The sequence below is a fragment of the Podarcis gaigeae genome, assembly GCF_964106915.1.
Source record: "Podarcis gaigeae genome assembly, chromosome: 2".
NCBI classification, from domain to species: Eukaryota; Metazoa; Chordata; class Lepidosauria; order Squamata; family Lacertidae; genus Podarcis; species Podarcis gaigeae.
The window spans coordinates 83,320,110-83,337,570 of NC_139679.1; the positions used below are offsets into that span (position 1 = coordinate 83,320,110).

At 38.3% G+C, this 17,461-nt stretch overlaps 1 protein-coding gene across 12 annotated transcripts in view; it reads right to left on the reverse strand.

The window, feature by feature from the left end:
- Nucleotides 1-17,461, reverse strand: part of ERC2 (ELKS/RAB6-interacting/CAST family member 2) — a 505,832-nt gene that overhangs the window by 143,830 nt on the left and 344,541 nt on the right. For all 12 annotated transcript variants that reach the window (XM_083727002.1, XM_083727012.1, XM_083727004.1 and 9 more), the window contains one exon: nucleotides 11,543-11,690. In XM_083727002.1, the coding sequence (XP_083583128.1) occupies nucleotides 11,543-11,690 (148 nt within the window). The remainder of the gene's footprint in view (nucleotides 1-11,542; nucleotides 11,691-17,461) is intronic.

Sequence of the window (17,461 nt, forward strand, 5' to 3'; positions counted from 1 at the left end):
GTGCTTTAAAACTGTACCTATGATAAAGTAGCAGTTACAATAAAGGAAGTATTTGCATTGATAAAATATACGGCAAGATCTATGTTTGGACAAAGTGACTGTAGCTTATCCCATATATTGCCCAGAGGTTATATATCCTTTAAAAGTACAATTTCTTTATAAGCCAAGAGTAAAGCAGATGAAGGTGCTTTTGTTAAAAACATTGGGGGGGATTTATTACACTTTCTTTCTGCCTTTTGCCAAAGTTGTTGAGCTTTCTTTAGTTTTGATCAGCGTTTGGGGTTTTTGTTTTTGTTTTTTGCAAAATTGCAAAGAAATTGGATGTTTTTGAGCTATTTTTGAGGGAAATTGGCAAAAATGACATTGTCAAAATCGGTTGCCATATGTTTTGATTTTCACAGACATTTAGCCAATTTCTGCCTGGACACTGCTTTTGGCTGCAGTATTCCAAGTATGTCTGCAAATTTCCAGACGTATGGCAACCCGGCAGAGTCTAGATGTTTCTGAACTACAACAGCCATCATTCCTGACTGCTGGCTATGCTGACTGGGGCTGATGGGAACTGTAGTCCAACAGTATCTACAGAGCCACAGGTTCCCTACTCCTGATCCAGCAGTTGCAAAAATGAATGTGTGGATGACCCTTGGGGTCCCAACTCTACAATTCTATGATTCTCTATTATAGAACAATTACATGCTATTGCATTAGCAAGAAGATACAGAAAATAGAACTGTGGAAAGAGAACCTGTAGTAAGGTTTCATTATGTTATGCTCTCCAACCGATAGACAAAAATAATTCTGAAACAAGCTAGAACAAAACAGAAATGAACCCATGTGCTGAAGCAAAGAACCAAAAGATAACTGAATGGTTCTGCTTTTTAAATCTCTTACATTAGCGTGGTCTCATCTGCCTGAAAGTCATACAATCAAATCTTTCCATATTGCTAGAAATGATTTTTAGAAAGCCATTTTGGCAATTTCTCTATCAAAAGTCTGGATTGCCTAATTTGAACAGTAGCAGAAGGGCAATGAGCCTATTTCACTCACATTAAAACTGAATTGGCATTGAATTAATCGTAACAATTCTGGCACCTGGCACCATACAGTTTTACAAAACAGGCATGGCTTATTCCAAGGCAAACTGAGAGGACATAATATAGTTCCTTCTTTCAAATACTGGTGGGTAATAGTCCTTTCACAAACAGCAGCTGCAATACTAGATGTGTGGCAGAATGAAAACTGTAGTTCCAGGTGCCAGACACTTATCTGAGGTACTAAGACTACATTTCAGCTTTTGTGACATTTGTGACTTGAGTTATATTGATTTAAACACAACCCATCTGACTTTTCTGTTGTGGTCACATATCTTTCCTAAGTAGGTACAAGTCTTAGAAGTTAAAAGTGTATAACACACAATAAAGTGTAGTCAGTAATGAATACGCTATGCTCATGCTAAAAGTATTTGCCTCAGTCCCAAATACTAAACGTGGTAATTACACGGAAGGATATGAGAACAAAAAAGGAAAGAAGTGGGCTAAAATATATAATTAACACTTTGAAAACAGAGCTGCTTGGAGACAGTATAGACCAAGGACCTAAATATATACAGGCAATATAAGATGTGAAGCCTGCCTTTTTTATGACAGGAAATTATTAAACAGACAATTTTCTGTAATAATTATTTAATACATATTTAAACTATTAGAGCAGATAAGTTGCATAATAGGAAAAAAAGTAGAACTACTAATTCCCCCAATATTTGATATGCTAGTAATACAACATATGCTTTTAATTCTTCCTTGTGCCTATTTTGATTGGGCCGCAATCCTAAACCACCTTCGTTTTGAAGTAAATCACATTGAATTCAATGTGAATTACTTCTAGGTCAGTATGGTTACAGTTAGAATGTTAGCTTAAGTGCACAATGCAGATGTATGATTTCTTCTTTTCAGGAAACTACAGAAAACTTCTTTAAGTTTCAATTCTGTGTTGTTTCTATCCAGGTTTTATTTCATTTTATTTAATAGCAGAAAGCAGCAGGACTTGTTTCAATACTGAAACAAGTTTTCATCAAGTTGTTGTTGCAAAAGCATCAGTCTTCTACATTAACACAGCACTGCATATGAGAAGCCAATATAGGGAAATATCAAGTGTTAGCTATGCATTATGCACATGCTTAAAAAATTCCCATTAATTGCATGAATGTACAATGTGATCCTGGGTTATTTTCCGGCTATTAAGCCAGTTCAGATGCAACAGGAAGCTTTGGCTTAACACAAGCCAGGATCTTTGCAGCAATGTGCAATATGAGGGAGGAAAAATGTTAAGGAGCAGCTTGCTGCAGAAATACCCTCAAGAAAGTCCTAAGTGCATGCGTGCACAATTGGCCCCTTTGGGGTCTATTTACTTATTAATATCATCATTGTCATCATCATACTTAATTACAGATCACCTTTCAGGTTACAAATCCTCCCAGATATTGTCTGGGATCTAATTCTACACATCTGACACCAATGTAATACAATTTGTGTGAATGAGGAATACCCCTAATTCCCAGAGCAACAATAATGACAGTGGAGGCGCTTGGGGGTGTTTGGGTTATGGGTAATTTGCATGCTGGACCTCCTGCGTCTGTAATTAAAAGAAAAACTAAAGATACAGCTGCATGGAAAATTCATCTCAATACTAAATTATATGTGCCATAGTTTGAACAGAAACAGAAAATAAAATTGAGAAACAGGCTCAATTTAAGGTGTCCAACATGAAATAACACTCCACTTGTGTTGTGTATTGAGTCAAAGGATTTTATATCTGTATTATTATTGTCTGTATTGCATTAGGGTAAAGTAACTGCCTTTTGGTTCCAGAGGGTACAGCTACTATTGGTTCATTTAAGCTGCTGTATTTGGATCCTCTGTCTTATTGGTTTCCTCCAAAAGGCAGGACTGTGATTGCCTGAGATTGTTCCCTCCAAAATGTATCCTTTCTAGCTTGTTCCCTGTCCCTATAAATGTAGCTCTCCCCTCCTCAAGTCTCAGTCTTGTTTGCTTTAATAAAGAAGTGTTACTAGAGAACTGTCTCCAGCATATTATGTCAAGAGAGCTGAAATCACAAACCCCACGTCACAACAACTTGTATAACACACATGAGGGAAAGATGGGTAGAACTGACAGCGACATTGCTGTCTCTGCTAACTCCATGTATACATATAAAGGAATTTCCTCAGGGAATCATTAAATGCCTGTTTTCTTCAGAGCTTACAGAAGCAGGACTGACAGAGTGAGATCACTGCAAGCTGCAGACGTTGGCGGGAGGTGGAGGGCAATGCCAAGGAGCTGGAAGACTGCTGTGTAAGCCAGGGAGCATATACTCCACCCTCTCTAGCCTGCTGCTTTCAGCAACAGTAGTGGATATTGTCTCATCAAATTCTTCCTCACCTCAGGCAGCAAAATTATTATTAGTAGTACAGTATTAGTATTATTTTCTTTGCCCTTCACTCTAAGGTCCCCCTATTAAATATTTAAAATTATTAAAATATCAAATAGTTTAAATTTAATATTTTTTAAAAAAGTAAAACAGTTTTAAACAACTTACAATCACAAAAGTAAGGGGGTCCTCAAGGGGACACCTCAAGTGTCAGAAGCTATGGTATACAGGCTTAAGGTTCACCTAGTGTACTGTTCCTGTTCTGGTGGGCATAGCCTTTGAGTAAGCCTCAGAAGCCCAAGAAGGCTAGGCCTCACACACAGGACTTCCAAGCTATGGTAGAGGAAGGGAACCATGTAAAGCCCAAAACATAATCAGGGGCACCATCCAAAGGTGATCAGTACCTGGTGAAATCTCGAGGGATGAGTACCTGATGAGATCTGATCTACACAAAGTAAGTCAAGGAGACCTATGTCAGGAAGTGAGAGACATGCAATGTCCCCAGCAACACATCAAGGAGGCCCACAGAAGGCGCTGACATAGCCTGTCCTCCCAGGTCATACTCAAATTCAGCTGCCAATGTCTTTGTTTATTTGACTACAATGTTGTGATATCATACTTGCCAACTGCACTGGAAAAACCAGGATATCCTGGCAAATGAAACAGAAAAGATTGCTAGCTATGTTAATTTTTATGTACTTCTGCTATTGTAAGACTTCAAAGTTACCTTTTTGGTTCTTAATCCTTCTATGAAGTAGTGAGCTAATGAGTTAGCAAAGATTGCCAAATGCTAGCTTTGTCTGTGGCTGATATATTGTGGACACCTGTGATCTTGGAGTGACTGGAACATGTCTAGGGTAAAACGCTCTCCAGAAGTTTTTGGCCAATTCCATTTACATTTTTTTGGCTGACCATCCGAACAGTTAAAAAAGACATTTGAGAAACGCACGAGTAACTCTGAACAATCCTTCAAGAAAATGTATTTATAGTTTTTAAGCAAACCATTTCAAAGAGAATTACATCATTGTACAGATTTCATTTAGCAGCATTTATCTTTTAATTCTCAAAAGGAATTCTAGCTAGACATTTTATTTTGTCAACTGCTAATGAACCACTGATTTGGTTTAAGTACAGTCCTAATGGGAGCGTACACAATTCTAAAATACAAATTAGGACGATTAAATACTTTAAAAGCGATGTATAGGTTTGCCAAACAATTAGAATTTCAAACATTCATGAACTGCTTGCTTCGCAGCTAGCTTGGTTTCTTTGCATTTGCTACAAACCTACTTTGACAAACTTTGCTAAATCTTAAAATATGTTCAGATAGAAAAACTTTAAGAGTTCCCTTTAGTTCTGCACCAGAATGTTGTTTCATATCCACCAACATGCAAATGGGCTCCTGAACATATCATGTTGGCCACAAAAACCGCAACACATTAAACCACACCAATTCAATGGAGGCCAGGCTCAAGACATGTTTTGACTTTCTCCAAAAACTCAGAATGGCTCTTTTATTGACGCATAGCTACAATATATGTGATTTATGTCCCCTTTCAATCTGCTCTCTTCAGGCATATTCTCTAAGCTGGGTCTCTGCTTTCTTCATTATATCCTTCCATTGGTTAAATGAACAGACCAAAAGCTGACAGGCACAAGATTTAAGGAGTCTTAAATATGCCATTTTAAATACTGTCCTCCAAACACATTGGAGTCTATTAGACCTCCCCAGTGAATGCTTCCGAGGATATTTTAGCATTTTGCAGTTATTACAGTGTTTTCTGTATATGATGCAGGAGCTAAAAACAGAATTTCATTTAATCTGAATAAATTTAAATAGTGAGTTTTGGCACAAGCACTTTTTTAGCCCCTTATGCGAATAAGGCTTCAATTTGCATAGTTCAGTCCTAAGCATGTTCTCATGTGTGTAATTAGAATTCCAGGCTAGGTACACTTTTCCTTAAAGCAAATCCAACTGAATCAAATGGAATCTCCTTCCAAGTAAGCATGCTTAGGATCTGGCTGTTAAGGCTTTTACTTCCTTTGCAGCTTCCCTCAACTGCTAAACAATTTCAGCAGTAGCATTAACAACACCTGAAGCATGCAATGACTTTGCTGCTATATCCACTCACTTTTCACTGCCTGCTGCCCTAGAACTTGCAACAATGTCCAACGGGCAATAGACAGAAGTGACTTGGGTTACAATCCCTGCACATGCACAGTTGTGAAGCCAAAGGCCAGTCCTTATTTCTCAGCCTAACCTACCTGAAAGGTTTGTAGCTAGGATGAAATGGGGATAAGGTAGCCCATGTATGCTGTCCTGAGTTCCTTTGAGGAAGGACAAATTAAAAATATGGGGCAGGATGCAATGTCATGCTATTAAGATAGTTTCTTCAATGCAAGCATTTCTGCTTCCCAGGTGGAACAATCTCCCTACTCTTCCCCTCACATGCTGTTCTGGGTTTTTCCCCAATGCCATAGAGTGGATGTGGGGGAAGTATTGGGGGTGCACAGCAGGAGGACAAGGGAATGGGGAGAAAGCCCCATTCTGCTAGTGGGAGTCTTTACACTAGCTACTGTTAGCACACCGGTTTAATTGAATCCAGCCCATGATAGATACATAAAGTGATGTATCCTACAAGGTCATGCCATTAGTGTAATGATTTCTGCCTGTTGTTCCTCTCTCTGTTGTTTACCCTTACGTTCCCCAAGCCTCTGGGGCAGATTTGGGGGGACCGGGGCTGAGGAGAGAGGAAATTCCATCACACAGACATAAGTCCTTCCACTAATATGTAACCCAAGCAATAAACCTTTTTATCCAATGGGTGAAACATTTGCAGGGGGAAAAAACTTTAAACAACAAATGTTAATGTAAGACCTGCAGCTGACGACCATATACACCCTGAGATTTCTTTCTTTTAAGTAATTGCCGCAGTATGTGGAGCTATTGGGAAGCATAAACCAAATAAGGGGTGAGAAATAACTATGCTCTGAGCACACAGAACGAGCACTACATGCTCTTTTCTATGGAGCAATTTCTACTACTGAACAGAAAACTCAGATTTTAAATTGAATTGCCAAGAGACTTGTCTGACAGCAGAAAAGTGAACACAAATCTCCCTCTCTGTGGACAATTGTCTTCCTCCTGTATATATCCATCATTGGGGCCTGGCAACATTACTTTCCTTCCTTGCATAATAAAAGTTCTTAGCCATTTCAGGAAGAGTTTAACCTTCAACATTCTTTGAAAATGTCACATGGAAACATTGCCGAGCCAATTAGTCTTCACCTGAAGAAGGAAGCTTGAGGAGTCAACCAGATTGTTTAGAATGCTTTATCGTTATCTATGTCTGAAGCAAACCTGGATATATTTGAGTTTTGGCAATTCAATCTCAGTATGCGTCTGTGATACATTACACATTCTGATGCAATCAGTGCCCTTGGCATTAATCCAATCCCAACAGAGCTCTGTGAGACAATTTGTTATATTGGGTTAATCCACAAAGTTTAATAGCATTGACTATCTGAATCGTAGGACTACTTAAAATATATATATATTTCATACTATATCCGATAAACATAAGAAGCAAAACATAATACAGAAAGCATACAATAGAAAGCAGTGTTGTCTTCTAAGGCTGATAAGACAACATACAGTCAGAGCCTTTTACCTTTATAGTTTGAACAGGATTTCTCTGCACCCTACACTCCCACTTGTTTTCTGTCAGTAAGGGTCATAACACCCAGTATATGGACAGAGGGCAGGTCATTCTGGAGGATAATGTTTGGGTGAGGATAGAACAAAGTGATCTGTTTTTCACCAATTCACTCTCTGTTTCTCCATATAAACTGCCATATTTCAGCATAGCTATTTCTTCTGGTCTATAGTTTCCCTGTGCTTACTACATAATTATTTAAGGCTAGTGTAGATTTGGAAAAGTTTCAGAAAAAGGCAACCAAAATGATCAAGGGTGTGGAGTGACTGTCCTGTGAGGAAAAGCTACATTTTGGGCTTTTTTTGTTTAGACTTTCTTCTATGGTCAGCTATCTCGATTACAATAGGGTTGTTGTTTCTAAATGCACAAAAATAAGAGCCTTAGAGGGGGGGAATCCAGAATATTTTGCCATCCTAAATGCCTTCAGGGTTAGAAGGACTACTTTTCCTAGTTATAACTTCTCTTCACTGTGATTTGAAGCATAATCCCATACATGTCTTCTCAGGAGTTAATGTCATTAATGAACATTAATCCAAGGAAAGAGATTATAGGTTTGCAGTCTGAAAGCCTCTATTTTCTTCCAAATAAAGACACACCATTCCATTTCAATAGTAATTCCCACAATTTAACATCAGAGATACAGTCAAACCTCGGTTCCTGAATGCCTCTGTTTTGGAATGTTTCGGCTCTTGAACGCCAAAAACGCGGAAATAACTGCTCCGGTTTTCAAATAATTTTAGGAAGCCAAACAGTTTCTAAGCTGCATTTTTCACACACACACCCTTGACTTTGCAGCCAGTCCATTGATCCTCGGTTTTTGAACTTGTTCGAAGCCGAACGATCTTCCAGAATGGATTAAGTTCGAAAACCAAGGTTCCACTGTATTGAAATTAACCAATATTATCCAAACCCATTGAAATATCTCTGTAAAGTAGTATCCAACCAGACTAGAGCATGGGTTTTGGCCACATTTTTTTAATTAAGCAGGCTTTGATCCAGTCATAGGCTAGATAGGGAGGTCTGCTTGGCAACCCCTTGTACACTGGCTTGAGTTCCATGATATAAATATCCCAAGGTGGGATATAAATGTACTAATGAATTTAAAAGGCATACAATATAACTCTTTACTATACACACAACCCAGCTGTTATAAGCTTTACAAAGAACTGACTGGGAAACATCCCAATCTAGCTGATTTGTAAGGCATTTATATATTTAGAAATGGCTTGATTTGAGCCTCTTCCCCTTATTACAAAAAAATGGTGGTCTGTCTTTTTTCTTGCCTAGCATATAACTAGAAAGTATAATGAAATGAACATATAGATCACAGGAAAATACATGATTCTTTTTTGCTACAGACTCTTGGTCACATTTATTGAGGTGCATCAGCAACAAACATGATTCATAAAAATAATCCAATACATTCAAATAGAACAAAATCATATTAAAATTGAAACTAATAAAAGTGTTCTGAAACCTATTTACATGTTAATAGTTGTCACTATTTGTGTCTCTTAATATGTTCCAAAGAAATGTTGTATGAAGTGAAGATGCTACGTTATTTCTGTGAAAAGCAATTGTAATTTGTTTCAGCAAAGGCCAAGCAGGGGCATTGATCAATTTGTTTCATTCAGCACAACAGTGTTTGCAAGAGTAGAACTCCAGACCGTGGACCTAATTAGGCCCACCAGGCCATTTTGACCATGCTATGCCCTCTTGCCAGTCACCTGGCATCATATAAGATGTCAGGTGTTAACAGGTAAAAGGTAGCTTGGGTGGGGCAAAATGGGCTGCTGAAGCACCTTCAATCAGTTGATCAACAAGGTTTCAGAAGTACTGCACACATGGCTTCTGAAATGCCAATGATCAACTGAGCTGGGCTGATGAAGCACCAAAAATCAGCTGATTGCTTGCACTTCAAACTGCAAGCCCTTTGCAAATACCTGTAGGCAGTGCCTTGAAGTCTCGATGGCCAGCTGATAGATGGGGCTTCCAAGCATAGCGTAGGGCTCTTTGCAAGGGCACAATCACCTGATAGTTGGGGCTTCAAAGTGCCACACCACCAGTCAAATGTTGTCTATTGGGAGTACGAGACATGGCCTGTCAGCTGGATGTGGTTCCCCACCCCTGCCCTATAGGGTCAAATAAGAGGAACTAAAGGAGTACACTCTAAGACATATTGGGGACAGATCAAATCCCCTGGTGACCCTAAAGTGAACGTTATCCCTTTATCTGTTGATAGCCCCATCCTTGTGCTGTATTATTGGTCATGCTATAGCAGACATAGGCAAACTTGGTCCTCCAGATGTTTTGGGACTACAACTCCCATGATCCCTAGCTAACAAGACCAGTGGTCAGGGATGATGGGAATTGTAGTCCCAAACCATCTGGAGGGCTGAGGTTTGCTTATGCCTGTGCTATAGCATAGCAGAATGTTGGAAAATGACTTTTAAAATCCATCTGTATTTGCCCCCAAGCAAGAGGTGCAGAAAGAGAAAAGAGGGAAGTTATCTGACATATGTTGAACATATCTCTATTACCTAGAAAATAAAGAGAATAGTGTTCGAGTCCATGCCACTCAGCTGTGGCTACAGAGAATCCAGAAATCAATTTCTAAAAGTAAGAGAAAGGTGTTGATGGACCTACTGGGCTTACAACGTTTGGGTACAATGTCTCCTATCCAGCTGACTGACCTGAGGCACATGTGCATCATGACTGGAACCCAGGTACTTGGCACCATTGTCTGTGATGAAGTCAGCATCACAAATGGATGATATGTTCATGCTCTGGGGCTGTTTCCTATGTCTATAGACCTGTGGGAAGAAGCTGTAATGATTAGGCGCATGAGGTCAGAACTATAGGAAGTTCAGGGAAGGGAAGAAGCAACAGTTTTGCATCCTGTTGCTTAAGGGGTAGAAAGCTACACCATACAATGCATGATTCAAGGAAAGGAATCATAACATTGATATGTTTGGAGGGATCCAATACAATGCTTACATGGCATGCTCATCTATGAATGACTGAATTCTGAAGGACAAGCTGGTTACTTGCAAAGGGTTGGGTGAGACTGGTATGACGGGCATGGCTAGGGTTGTTTTCCTACTTTGCAAGTAACAGTAACAAAAATCAAGACTGATACTGTCACACAGTGGAAACCATCCAATAAAGGCTCATTCTAAAGCATCTCTTTTTCTCATCTACTTTCCCCAGGGTTTCTACAGGAGAAAAAGGTTTGACAATGCATTCCTACTACACACAACACAGCTTTAGCATCTAGGTTATCTGATTATGCTTCTCTTTCCTTAATGCATGGACCTAACCATTAGAAACTTAATAGTGACATAAAAAGATTGCCCCAGCTAAAATAGTTTACCGTAGTCTGTTGGTTGTTGTATATGCATATTTAAACATGCATTCATTCATTGCATTTTTAAATTATTATTTCACCTTTATTTCAAGGCGTTCAGCCCCACCAACCATGAAAGGTCGCCCCACCAACCATGAAAGATAGATAAGTTTGAAAGATGGTGGATGGCGCAAGGTAACCCAGTGAGCTCCTTGCCTGAGTGGTGATTTGAATTTGATCCAAATAATATGTTCCAACCACAACCCCACACTGTATTATAGGATATATTCTATGGCAATTTTCCCTTATCAGTAAAAAGGAATGCAATTTAATAATTATTTTCAGATAAAACATAGATTTAGAACATACAACCTAGCATTCCTACAATTTGCACTTCAGAACAGAAGCAAATTATAGTTCAGTTTCTTCTGAGATCCATTTGTAACTTCCAGATAACCTTGCAGAAAGCTAACAAGCAACTATAACACAGCATCTGAATAAGGAGGTACAGTAGATATGGGTTTTAATATTTTATTTTATTTTATTTTATTTTATTTTATTTATTTAAATGAGATTCTAGCACTCATTTCATGATAAAAGTGGCATGGGTGCCAGCACAAAATGGCTGCCATGTGCAGCAAAAAGAAGAAGAGGTGACAATACTCCATAGCAGTAAGTACCATCCCAAAAGAAGCACTGAATACAACAATATACAAAATGGGAACTAAACATAAAGTGTTAGTAGGATTCAAGAGAAGGAACATATCTCAGTATGATGCTTTCTGCTGTTGTGTAATCAGTTAAGTGGTAGCCTCGATGGAAAAAGGGAAACAGGACATGACCGAAGAACATATTGAACAAGCTGAACCGACATGCAACTGAAGACTAAACACCAATAAAATAGTAGTAAGGCAATATGTATCCTTATCCTACCTTTCTTTCCAGCTGTCACAGGCAGGCTTGGTTTAAAGACTTAGTTTCATGTTAGAAGAAAGCAGGGAAAATAATTGCAAATCCCCATAAAGAATGATAAGGAAAAAAAGTGTTTTCCAACCTGTTGTTTTAACTGATGGACTAATCTGTCTTTTTCTCTTTTCAAAGCCATCACTTCTTCTTGAGTTTTCTTTTTCTTTGAAGCAGACAGTTCAAGCAAGGCAATATTTGCATCTTTTTCACTGATGGCAGCAAGGAGTGCTTCCTGTCTGATAAGATTAAAAAATAATAATGAAAATGCTTGCAAAATGTATGGTTTTTTAATTGAATATTTTAGTGCCTCTGAAGCAAAAGAGGCAACATTAATATATTAGGCATCATAAATGCATGTCTTATTCTGCATACAATGTATCCGCCCAAATTTTCTAGGTTCAATTCAATGTGCTGCTTATGATCAATTTTGAACCTGTTTGTTTCAGGCAACAGCCCAGACTTCAATGACTGCAACATAAATCTAAGGAACTCAAAATCCAAATATTGCTAATTTTCATAGTGTGTTTAGAACTGCACACTGCAAAGACTGCAACAATTAAATTGCAGAAAGGTTCATTTCAGTTCATTACTTGGAATGTGAAGACAGTAAAGGATATTGGGGTGTCTAAAAGAGTTCCAAAATCTCATGTGTCAAGCTTTTTTTGTTCAGTCTGACCAATAATCAACTCAAATATCTAAACATGATGGAACCTAATAATTTTAACTACTGATGATACAACATTTTAGCATATGATGGTACCATACGTCTTCTCTATATAAAAGCCAAAATTAAACTGTCATATGTACAGCATTCAGGCAAATTATTATTATTATTATTATTATTATTATTATTATTATTATTATTATTATTATTATTTGCCTTGCTCCATGACATTCCACAGTGGCTTGGATGAAACTGATAGAAACAAATTGAAACAAGATATTTAGAGCAGTTGAGGGATCAGGATAACACTGAAACTGGGGACTTCATCATACAGAAATGACTAAACCCACCCATGGCGGGTGATCCTATTGGTCTTCAGACTTGTCTGTCAGGACCCAAAACCAAGTCACAGCCTGATCTAAGGTGGGTCACGACAGCAGTACTACGACCATACAAATAGATGGTTAAAAAGGAAAAAAATAAGAAATGGGTACCTAAAATCATGTTCAAGTTAAGATGAGCCTCAGGACAAAAAAGGCTGGAAACTATCATGATATTATAGTGTCAGTTCAAAAGCAGTTTATGTCTCCTCATCCAGTTAGCTACCACTATCAGGTCCTGCTGGCCCTGGGATATATATTTTAAAGTGGATATAACTACATGTCAGAAAAATGCTGCTTACAATACCAAGCTTGTATGAGATTATGTCTCCAGAATGGACCCCAAAGATTGGGCTAACATATCTATTCTTGTGGAAAAGTTAATAGAACATTATTGAAACCACCGTACAGTATAACCCTAGATCCCTACAGGATCAGTTTTGCACATGTCTCCTCTCAATAAAGAAGTTAGTGCCTATATTTTGTAAAACTAATAATAAAGAATGCACATATTTTTATCATAAATATATAACCTGCTTTTGATACATTCTATAACTTCTGTACATGTGAAATATTTCATAATTAAGTGGGCACAAAGCATAAGAGAAAAATATTGATGGGAGTATGAGGGAAATTATGGCAATGTCACAGATTCTCGTTACAGAACAGCAAAGTGGTTAGTTTACATAGAAATATACACAGGCTACCCAGCAAACCCATATTGCCTGGACCACTCAGTTTGTTTCTTTAATAGTGATTAGTGGTGGAGTCCTGTGCAGGTCTCTGGGGGCCTTTGTGCACAAGTATCAGTGGGCTCTTTGTCCCCTCCCTTTCTTCCTCAAACCACATCCTTTCTCCTTATTGGCTTCACCCCTTTAAAGTAAAATAAATATTGTGGGACTTATTACCCTTCCACAGTGGAAAGGGTAACTTCTCTCGGATTTAACCTTCCACCTGAATTCAAAACGAATACACTCCCAGTCCTTCTCATGCCCTCGTCTTCTCTTAATTCTGCTCACAAATGAATCAACTCCACTTGAGGGACAATAACAAAATTCTCACATTTTCTGAGCCTATCAACTCTCGGTAGAAGGAGCCCACATGCTCATATGAACAGTGAAATAGGAGGCAAAGGAGAAAACCCCTTAAAAGAAAATTAATATTCAACACACAGTGATGGAATCTCTTTAGCATTGTAAACTATTATGCAGAAAATTAGGCAGAAGCATTATACAGGAGATGTCTGCTCAGGAAGACAAAAATATTAAACATTCCATGTAGCAAAAGTATCCCTCAAATGATGTTTATTATCCTGGGATAGCAGCAGTGAAACAGAACTCTTCAGTGGGGCAAAAGGGCATAAAGGAACTCTATCTATCTCAATTCCCCGTCATAGAAGAGGAAGGAAAACTTCAATCAAACCGAAGCAAGCACCATTTGGGGATATGTTTCCAATGGGCAGGTAGGGGCTTTCCGCTCTGGGATAATCAAAAAGGCATCACCTTCTGAGTGTGTTAGACCAGGCATAGGCAAACTCGGCCCTCCAGATGTTTTGGGACTACAACTCCCATCATCCCTGACCACTGGTCCTGTTAGCTAGGGATGATGGGAGTTGTAGTCCCAAAACATCTGGAGCACCGAGTTTGCCTATGCCTGTGTTAGACCCTCAAGTGGTACAGGGTTGAAGGGAATGGCTGGACTGATGTAGACTGGGTGCTTCAAATCTGCTACAGATGGTCAGATGAAGGTGATCATCAGGACAAGGGTGCTTGGGAAAGTGACTTGGAGAAGCGCAAGTTGTCACTGATCAATGAGTCCAAAAACCAACATGGCTGCCCCTCAGGCACTAATTTGATACTGAAAGAGAATGCGAATGCACATATGCATACATTCTAAATTCATTTAGTACACATATAAGAAATACGGTATGTGAAGAAGTGTGCTTCTGCGTAAGAACAAGCACATACATGTGTGTTCAAGAGATCCACGGTCTAAACAATGTCAAAAAGAGTAAATTTTAATTTGTAGAAGTGGAATGAAGAAAACACACACACAAAAATGGTTTTAGCTACACTAAAAAAACACACACCCTGTTAAGAATTAAACACTAGCAAATGCTCTCTTTTGATTGCTGTTTAACAGTTTAACCATTTTAAGAAGTCTCCTAGAAATCTTTTTTTTTTAATTGCCTTGCCACATCACAGTCTATTTAAAAGGGAGTAATGTAAACACTTCTGTTTTACTCCCTCACCTACATTAGTCAGAGAACAATATTCTCAGCTTTATTAATAGGAACTGTCCATAACTGTTAGAAAAGTAGATAAATGAAGTGATATAAAATTACGATTTCATAAGTTAACAAATACGAAAGCAAGAGCAACCAGTACTGTAATTCTTACATCCATTATTATGGAATGCATTTTGTGTAAGGACACAAAAATGCAATTAAAACACTGTAATTGAAAATGTTTGAACTAACAATATACACCCCACTCTTCATGTTCCAATCATAACTGAATGGAAAAGAAACCGCTCAATCAACTTGTCTCTATAATTGTTGTTTTCTTTCCCTTCTGACCCCAAGTATTCAACTTTAAGTTCAGTAGGAGGTAATGTCAGAGAGACAGTGATGAGAGATCCTATTTGAAACAACTTCTTTCTTTCACCCGAAAAAGGGGAAAAAAGTTATGTTCAAACATGCTATTAATCCACAATGGTTGCACATGTACCTTTAAGGAAATACACAAAGGAACATTATCTACAGTTAAAATGTTTAATCCATGCAGCCGTACTTGCATTAGTGGCTGGTATTTATAATTTGCGTAAGAGCCTAATACATAATAACTTCACAGATGGCAGTTCAAAATTCTAGATTTATGTGAAGAAGTTGACCATTATGAGCTGCAGGCTGCATTCAGGTGTGGGGTGCATTGTGCTAGCTTTTGTGGTCATAGTGCTACACTTCTGTTCCAATTTCCAATGTTACTTTTACACAGCAGTACCTGTTGCAGAATGGAACTGTGGCTTTATTTGTCGACATACTGCCATGTTAAGCTAAATTGCATTAGCACCAGTGGGGATGGTGTGATGTGTAAAAGAAACACACCTTTCCATTCCTCCCCCATTCCACACATGCGTCCTTCAGTTCCCTCATGATTAAAAGTGCAGGCTTTTAAATAGGCAATAGAACGTAAAATATACTGGGAGAGCATTCAGCAACTGACAGAGTTAAATGTGTTTTTTAAAAAAGTGAGTTGAAGGTTTAAAACCTTATTCCATTCTAATCATGGCAGTGCGAACCAAAGTAGGTATGATATTAACTGCATGATTTGCCTTCTTTTATAAACTTAAATAGCAGCTGGAATTGAGACTGTGGCACATGGGGAAGTGGTTAACCCTTTCCTCTCAAATCATGGCCCCCATGAAAACTGTCCTGAAAACCTCAAACCACCTTTAGAGGGCAGCATCAACGGACCCTTCCATTCAGAACCTGATAGCAATTTCAGGGTTGGGAAGATTTTCATCAGGACCACAACGCCCATTGAGCCACTGAGAAAAAACATACACACCCTTGTATATTTTCCTTGCAGAAAGAAAAGAGGTTTGTGGGGTGAGCAAAAAAATAACACAAGATGAAAGGCCGAAACACTTCTTCATCTGCCAGTCTTTATTCCAGATCGCCGACTGCCACATATGCTAAGTGGCATACAAATTGTTGAAATAAATAAATCAAAACAGAAGCATTACATGCAACTGTGTGTCCCATGTTATTTGACCTGTTATGAAAGTAGTACTAGATCTTTATACTTCAAGAAATGTCCAATCAACTGACCCATATACACCTGACAAATTTGCTCTTCAAATTCTATCCCCTATGCATGCACACCAATTCCTGGGGGCCAAGGCTCAATGTTATTTTTTTTTTAAGAGGGCCGTGGGCCCCCATTGTTTAAGGAAACACAGAGCTGGGTGCGGAGTGACATCAGGACATTGCATAACATTGTGTACGTCAGGACGTCATGTCAGCCCCTCCTCAATGTTTTTTTAGAAGATGGCGCCTCTGCCCCTATGTGATCATCAAATCATTCACACAAAGTAACCAGACAGACACTGAAGACTATAATTGAAAATGGTTGTGTTCTGCTTTAGGTTCATATGAATCCAGATAAGAACACATTATTCATTCATTCATTCATTCCTTCATTCATTCCTTCATTCATTCATTCATTCATTCATTGTTGTGTATGGCAATCATGAAAGCACTTGAATTTTGCGCTTAACTGTATATTGCAAGCACTTTTCATAAAACATTTTAAATCTCAGTATCTCTGTTTAAATTTAAAACTTCAGAACCAAACCCTCCCCTGTGTGGACAGCCATTTTGCATTTTGTAGAGATGCAATATAAGTTTAACTGCTTCAAACTATTGGATGCTAAACAAAAAAATTAACAACACAAAGGATCAGAAGTACTAGAGGGTGAATCCAATTGCATGTGAATACAAAGGTTTTGTTTGTGTGGAACATAGCTCTGCTCAAAGTCCAGCTAAGCCAAACAGGATGAACCAATACTATAGGCAATTTGTCATTGTCAAGCTACTTGTCTTTCACCACTGTATTTTGTATGCATAAAGGACCAAGATAAAAGTTGTTTGTAGAAAGAATGGTTCGATCCCTTGAGCATAGTATTCAACCCATTTTGAAGCTCATTTAAATTTATAAGCCTTGTGTGGAAAATTATTGTTGTTTTTCTAACCAAGATTTTTAAAATAACTCAAAATCAAAGTGTAAGAATCTTCTAAAATATATTATTGTAGAATGCAAGCCTAATATTCATGTTCCATAAAGCTTTGAGTTACACAAATGACAGGATTATCCTTGTGAACAAACCAAATACTGACTACCTTTGTCCAGAAACTAAATTACTTTCCAGGATGGAAATGTCAAACAGACCACAACAAAAG